Here is a 7,639-nt window from a genome sequence, read left to right as displayed (position 1 = left end):
CCTGAAACTCATCATCGCGTGCTCTGCAGTGGAGTCGACAAGCCAATCTATCTTTGGTAGCGGAAAACTGTCTTTTGGACAGGCCTTGTTCAAGTCGGTATAATCAACGCACATCCTCCATGTCCCATTAGGCTTGGGTACCAGAACTACATTGGGCCACCCAGTCAGGGTATTGACAAGGGCGTATAAAGCCGGCATCCATCAGTTTTTGTACTTAAGCTGCGGCGGCTAAATTTCTAGCCTCGCCGTGGTTTCTTTTCTTCTGTCGTACCGGTTTCATAGCACTATCCACATTTAGCTTGTGCATCACCACTGCTGGATCAATGCCCGGCATCTCCTCCACTGTGAAATCGAATATTTCTTTTTATTCTCTTAGCATCTGTACCAATTCGGCCGCCATGGGGTCATCAGGGGGAATTCCAATTGGGACAGTCCGAGATGGTTCCTCGAGACTTAAGACTATGTCATAGTGTGCCTCCACTGGCTCGGGTCGTCAGTGTGCGCTATGGGCCGTGGGCATCTCCTTGGTTCTTCATTCTCTTTTGTGGGGATTCACATGTTCACTCTTCTTAGGAGTCGTCCCCTAGGCTGCGGGATCTAAAGCAGATAGGTAACAGTCCCTAGCCAGTTGTTGGTTTCCGTATATGGCTCCAATGTCTCCATTGCTTCCCACGAATTTAATCAGTAATAAATGAGGGACAATCATTGCTTTCAAATCATTGAGGGCATGGCAGCCAAGTATGATGTTAAAAGAGGTAAGACTTGACACAATTATAAATCTGACGGCGCCTTGTTTAGTTACCGGAGGTGTTCCAATTAATACAGGAAGCAAGATAGAGCCAATAAGACAGATGACACTACCCCCGAAACCTACGAGTGCTTTGTGCACTTTTTCTATCGTCTTTGGGTCGTGCTGTAACTTTTGTAGGCATTGTAGACTAACTATGTCGGACGAGCTTCCTGTGTCTACTAACACCCTTTTTACCCTGAGGTTGGCCACCTTAATCTCCAGGACTAAGGGTTCATCATCATATGCTGCTGCGGACTTACGGTAGTCGGCTTCCGAAATTTCCACATGGGGAAGGTTCACTCGTGCAGTGCGGGAATGAGACGTATCATATTGTCGTCCCTCGCTGGTAGGTCCACCTAACACCAACCCTCCTGATATTACTGCTATAAATCCTTCGTGTGAGAGGCTGTCGTCATTGTCAAATGAAGGTGCCTGCGACATCCGCCCCTTTTGAGTACTGGCTTCATCCGGATCCGCCAAGCAGAGATACCGATGCAGGTATCCCTTGGCTGCATAGCCATCCAGTGTCTTCTTCAGTCTCCGACAGCCTTGAGTGTCATGCCCTGCCTCTTTATGAAAGATGCAGAACGAAGCTGGACCCTGATTTCCCACAGGTGGCCTTTTGGGAGACAACTGTTCTATCCCCAAACGTGGTCCCTCCTTTAGGAAAATGTCCTCTAGACTGGCGTTGTAGACGAACAAGCTCTCCTCTAATGTCCGTCTTCGCTTTATCCCAGTTTTGATGCCTCGGCCAGTTTCCTTTTGGGTGGGCTCTATTTGAGACTTTATCGGGGCCATTATGATGGTGGCTTTGTTCGTGAAGTAACGACTCTGATTCTTGGGGGTGTACTCTTGTTGTGCTGACTTCGTCCTCCGTCAAAGACATTCTTCTCTTACATGATAGCTTAATACCTTCAACGGACGAGCCTCCGGGGATATATCGCGTCCGTCTGCAGCCTTTTTTCCTTTTTGCATGGTCGTGTTTCCGCGTTCCTGCACTGAGGCGGCTTCGCTGAAGGATCTTGTGATTTCTTCTTGGATGGCGTGCTGAATTCGTACTTGCCATGCGTCCGTGATGTCCTGATGGAGGCCATGAAACATGTGCTCTAGGGATCTCGCGGAGGCCGGTTGGCTTGTTGATGCGTCAAAAGGCTCTTCGACTTCATTTCTTAAAGAGGATCTCCCCATGTGGGTGACAGGCCGTCTTCTTCCTGCGTCTTTCTCAGATTGCAGTCCCGCCTTGATACTATACCTCCCCACAGACGGCGCAAAATGTTATGGGATCTTTTGTGGTGATGACGTGTCACGCGTTCCTCGGAGGTATCACGTATGCGCTGACACGATCTTCCTACAACCTGCAAAACAAGAATATTCCCGTAGGAATATTCTCTCCGAACCTAAATAAGTATAAGCTAGAGAGAGAAGTAATTTGTAGAGAGAAGGCAGAGCAAAGATAGTTTAAGGTAGGTGGGAATGAATTGAATGCTCCCTTTTACCTTGGGATCTGAACTATTTATAGGGCTAGGGTTTTGGGGAATTGATCCCAAACCCTAGCCGTATGATTGGCTAACCTCAGGGATTGGGACATGTGTCCCTTAGGAGATATATTAGGGCTTAGTGTGCCTTCTTGTTTTGGGCCTGTTATAGATAACTATGGGCATGTCAAACAGGTTGGCCTCCTGACAAGATTTAGGCAGGGTTTTGCGAACCGGGCCTTTATCTATTGGGGCAGACTTGGATAGGCCACGTGTTTACTTTGTGAGGGATCCATGGTGGAGATACAGCAAGGCCATCATAAGAGCTTACGTTTATTATGGAGGACTAATTTGTGTTTGGTGGTACTGTTGAAGAATTGTTAGCAAGTGCTTATAGAAGGCGGGTAGTTTATTTTTTAAATTTTAAAATCAGCAATTTTGTTGGCTACATTATTATATCAAATTCGAAGTAGAAAGTAAGGTTGTCTTGTATTTGATTACTCCGTATGAAGTTCATGTTTTGGCGTTAGTATGTATGTGCAGGTGAGGGTAAGTGGTAAACCGCTAAGCTTTTCGCTAAATAGCTATTGTAGGAACAAATTTGACCGTCGTAGTTATTGCATGATACCATCGATTTTTTTTTTTTTTTTGACTTTCAAGTCACAAGATGAGTTACTCGCCAACTTCATTGATGATTCCATGTTTACATATGACTACATCTTAAGCATCTTTGGATTTGGGGAAAGATGGGAAAACATCTAAAATTAAATACTCCCTCCGTTCCGGAATACTCGCAACGGTTTGACTTTTTGGACTATTCACATAATTCACTTTGACCCTATTTTATTTATAGTATATAAAAATAAGTGTTAGTATATAATATATTGTTGGCTTCATCTCAATATACATTTTCAAAATATTAATATTTTATAAGTTTTTATAATATATATTTGAAGCTATTGATGGTCAAAGTTGTGCATTGGCAAGCGTGTCCAGTCAAACAGTTGCGAGTATTCCGGGATGAATGGAGTATTATGATTAAAAATATGATAAAAGATGTAAAAATTGAGTTCGGGTCGATATAAAATAAATTTCTATCTATTTTAAAGTGATATGAATCTGATTTTTGTTATATGTAATCATTATTACAAGGAATAATAATAAAATGTTTGGAATTCCTTGTTAGTTGCTTCCTCCCATAATTAGCTTAAGCTTAATTACTTGCTGGACCCCCAAAAAGTATCAAGCGCCCAAAATAATCACCCTGATATCCAGCATCAGCAACACCGTAAAGTTCTTGACAAGTTTTAAACTTCTCTGTATTTGTTGGGTTGACATTATGACGGGCTTCATCAACAACAGTCACATGTAGAATATATGATGAAGATTTAGTATCATACAATGGTGTCCTGCCATTACCCATTTCAGGAATATTTTTCGCTTCTGGATCAAAGCTAACTTCTCCTCCCCATTCAACTTGAGTCGCAACATCAGCTAGTCCGGTGAATAAGGTTTTCGGCCAATATCCAATTCCGTATTTGTCATTGTCCATTCATACCCACCAATTACCGTCATCTTCATGCTGTAGGTTTTGAATAAACATAAATAAATAGTTTGAAGTTGATATTATTTAAGGAGATCTAGTGTTAATATGTAATTCCTTTTATTTTTAGGACTATAATGTATATACCTTGTCGATAAAGAATTTCCATGTATATGATTCACCGCCGCGTTGAGAATATATATCGGGAACAACGCCTAAAGGCACCTCAGTACCCACATGAACAAAGCCCGGGCATTGTGTGTTGATGCAACTAGTTTGTCCAGCCTATATATAATTACAAACAAATTAAGAATTAACAACATAACTAATTCCGTTCAAAAGAATACAAAGGAATTATATGTTTAGATCGATAAATACTTACAGTGAATCGTACATAGAGATGAGCTTCCTTGTCATTAAAGAACGTAGGATTTACCTGAAAAATTCATCACATCAATAATCAATACTCATTTCGTGCCTTATAGACAATAAGAACAATAATGAAAAATAAGATTAATTTACGTTACCATCCATCCAACTTCAATGCTATCAGGTCCATTTTGAAGTTTCATCCTAGCGCTTGACCATTCACCAGGACCGTCGGCTGCAGGTTTGTAAAGACTTGGCGAACCTACTCCTCCTAGAAACTTCGTGTTTGGATCCATTTTAGTTCGAACGACGGCAGTCTGCAATTATTTATTAATCGGTAACGGATATAACATTTTGACAAAAATGAGAAACCAAAAACTAAGAAGTGTTACTTGAATTAATTAGAACTAGCTCTTGAGCTCGTTCAAAGAACTAACAATTAGTGGTTGTTTAACCGTCGTTTAAAGTTCTATTTTTTAGGGTTTGTGTTTTTAGTGGAAATATGTGATTCAATAGAGGTGAAATTTTAAAGTTGAAAGAATATATATATATATAAGTTAAGTTAAACGGTGAATTAATATTGAATGTTAAAGAGTGATTTAAATGATAAATTGATGTTGTATGAAGAAGATGAAGTCGAAGAGGCGTTAAAGTTGTAAATTATAGCAAACAACAAAAAGAACAATTAAAAAAAAAACAAATCCATGGATAAAAGGAGGGATGACACATGTCATCTAATCATATATGATTTTGTTTTTTAAATACTAGGTATAGACTAGGCATAGATGTTCAAATATACTAAAATTAATAGCGGACTGTAAAAATAAGTCTTGCTCTTAATAATGAAATATTGAAACAAAACAAAGTGACTACGGATTTCAAATGGAAAAGGCCGCGTTAGGGGTGTGTTTGGTTTTGTATAAAACGTTTTCATGGGAAACGATTTTCCACTTTTCATTTATTTTACGTTGTTTGGTTTGACAAGAAATTAAACAAACATGTGAAGTTTTCTCCATCAATCATTGTTCCCGTGAGCCTAAGCAAGCGGCGATTTCATGGCCTCAAACGATGTCGTTTGTCAAAGTGTGTCGCTTTGGTTTTCTTCCTTTGATCCTTCCCTCTCCCTTATCATCCATAAGGATGATTTAGGTGGGTCTTCCAAAGGTTTAACATGGCTTTTTATTTGCTTCTCAAAAAAAAAATTAAAATTTTCCACCATTTAGGGAGTTTGAAAAAGAAAAAAAAAACCAATTTTCCTTTCTACCTCTTTTCTTTTTCCCATCAATCACCCAACTTTTCTAACTTTCCTTTTACTATTAATTTTCGTGTAAGGAACCAAATAAATGAGAAAAACTAGTTTGAAATTGTATTTTTCCTTAAAATATTTTTTCCATGAAAAATTATTTTTAACTGATATTGTTTAACGTTAAACCAAATGGTGCTTTAATATAAGCGGCTTTCCTAAAAACAATCGGTTAATATAAAAAAATAACACCAATATCCGGGGCACCGTTCGAAGAATTCTTTGCATTGAATTGAAAATCATCTGATGAGTAAAGGTTTCACTTGGCTTTTCTTTCCTTCTTAAAAAAAAGTTGAAAAATAATTTTCCAACACTTTAAATGGTGGAAAAACTTTTTTTATCCAAAAGAAAAGGAAAACCAATTTTTCACTTTTCCTTTCTACCTCTTTTCTTTTTCCCATCATTCATCCAACTTTTCTAGTTTCCTTTCTACGGAATATTAATTTTCGTCTAAGGAACCAAATTAATTAAGAAAAACTAGTTTGAAATTGTATTTTTCCTTAAAAGATATTTTTCATGAAAATTCATTTTTCACTGATATCGTTTTACGCCAAACCAAATGAAGCCTTGATATAAGCGTCTTTCTTAGAAAACAATCGGCTAAAACTAAAAACTTACACAAATATCAGGTGCACCGTTCGAAGAATTCTTTGCATTGGATTGAAAATCATCTGATGAGTAGTTTCTATTGACCCTTAAAATTGGTACAGTTCCGGATGGACAACCATTTCCATTGAAGGCGATGCCTTTGAGTTTTCCTCCTTGAAGCAAATGTTCACTTGGTCGTTTTACCTGTACATATGTAGACATATCGCAAACGGTCATACGATGTGAAAAATGCATGATACTCACCCCTTTTTTTGAATAACTAACACTCTTTCTTTTTCCTTCACAGTTTTAGAATGTATAAGGGATCAACGAACACACCTTGCTAATGCAATACTCCGTATAATTAAAAATTGGTTTTAGTTCCGGGCGACATTAGTTATTTTTTTCCAATCTCTATTATATAAGCCAGCTCCTGATGGCATATTGGTAACTTAACTTTTCGTGTCCCCCAGTTAATTTACAATAACACCCTTAACTTAACATATCGGGCTTGCTGAGCCTTCTTCGTTTCTAGGGTTAGATTCGTTTATCCCCATCTCTCTCCTCTGACCTGCCTCTCTCCCGCCTCACTCCCCCTCTCACTTTTCTCTCTCCTCTCACGTTCCTAAGTTTTCATCGCCGCCGTCCCTCATCAATAGCGACTCTGAGGTCAATCACAGGGAAATGCAGAGCTCTATTGGCGGCAGCAAATTCCTTCACCACCGCGTCAACGAACAACAGGAGGTTCCTTTTTTAAAAAAAGAACATTACTTTCTTCTCTCACGCTGAAGAACCCTAACCATTTTCGAAGATCCGAATTGCAGTATCAATCAATTCAAATCCTCAAGCTTTTCGAGGATCAAGCGGCTCTCAACTTGCAAGTGTCCTGAGGTATGAGAGTAAACTATTTATTTCCGTTCCCGAATGGAATGTTCATTAAGTTAACGAACAATTACAATGTAATATGATTTGTTTAAGAAATTTTACTTCATTATTTTTCTTCCTAATAGTGTAATTTGTCCGTGAATTTGGATTTTTCCAGGTATTTCGTTGTCCAATTTTGTTTTTCTTATTTAAAGTTCTTTAGTAATTTGTCCCGGAATCATGCGCTTAATTTGCGGTATTGCTGTAATTTTTTGAATTTTATTTTTAATTGCGTATTGTTGATTGAACTTTGATTTAGATTTCCCCATTGTGGATTGTTGGAATTTCGTGATGCTTCGAGTACAATACTGCTAACACGAAGGGTAATTTTATCTTAATTGCTTTATTATTAATAGATCAATCAAGTAACGTAATTACAATCGAATTTGCCTTCAAATAGAAATAATTTTGTGATTGATAGTGTAATTTGTCCGTTCGTTCAATTTTACTTCATTATTGTCTCTTCCTTTCCGAATTTAATAGTCCCGTTGATAATGTAATTTAGAAGTTACCGTCCGAATTTTATTAGTCATTAATTTGAACCGGAAATGTGACAACAGTTTACAGTTATATTTGGATTTGAAGCTGAAATATGTGTTTGTACATGATTACATGTTTACATTTTAGCTGTTAGCCTTAATGAAGAT

At 38.3% G+C, this 7,639-nt stretch overlaps 3 protein-coding genes across 3 annotated transcripts; all 3 read right to left on the bottom strand.

Annotated features, from left to right (window-relative positions):
- Positions 1-583: 583 nt before the first annotated feature.
- Positions 584-1,588, bottom strand: LOC110805216 (uncharacterized). The gene has a single exon (XM_022010818.2). It carries the CDS (start codon positions 1,586-1,588, stop codon positions 584-586), a length of 1,005 nt encoding a protein of 334 aa, XP_021866510.2.
- A 1,722-nt stretch (positions 1,589-3,310) lies between these two features.
- Positions 3,311-5,558, bottom strand: LOC110805214 (uncharacterized). Its single transcript, XM_056830166.1, has 5 exons — positions 5,176-5,558; positions 4,336-4,494; positions 4,191-4,244; positions 3,956-4,093; positions 3,311-3,847 (listed from the first exon to the last, which is right to left on the bottom strand). Exons 1-5 carry the CDS (start codon positions 5,191-5,193, stop codon positions 3,818-3,820), a joined length of 399 nt encoding a protein of 132 aa, XP_056686144.1. The 5' UTR covers positions 5,194-5,558; the 3' UTR covers positions 3,311-3,817.
- Positions 3,479-3,817, bottom strand: LOC110805215 (uncharacterized). Its single transcript, XM_022010817.2, has one exon. It carries the CDS (start codon positions 3,815-3,817, stop codon positions 3,479-3,481), a length of 339 nt encoding a protein of 112 aa, XP_021866509.2.
- Positions 5,559-7,639: the final 2,081 nt, after the last annotated feature.

This window comes from Spinacia oleracea, chromosome 5 (assembly GCF_020520425.1).
Source record: "Spinacia oleracea cultivar Varoflay chromosome 5, BTI_SOV_V1, whole genome shotgun sequence".
Lineage (NCBI taxonomy): Eukaryota > Viridiplantae > Streptophyta > Magnoliopsida > Caryophyllales > Amaranthaceae > Spinacia > Spinacia oleracea.
The sequence above is the reverse complement of the archived record's forward strand: the minus strand, read 5'-3'. Positions and strand labels throughout refer to the sequence as shown.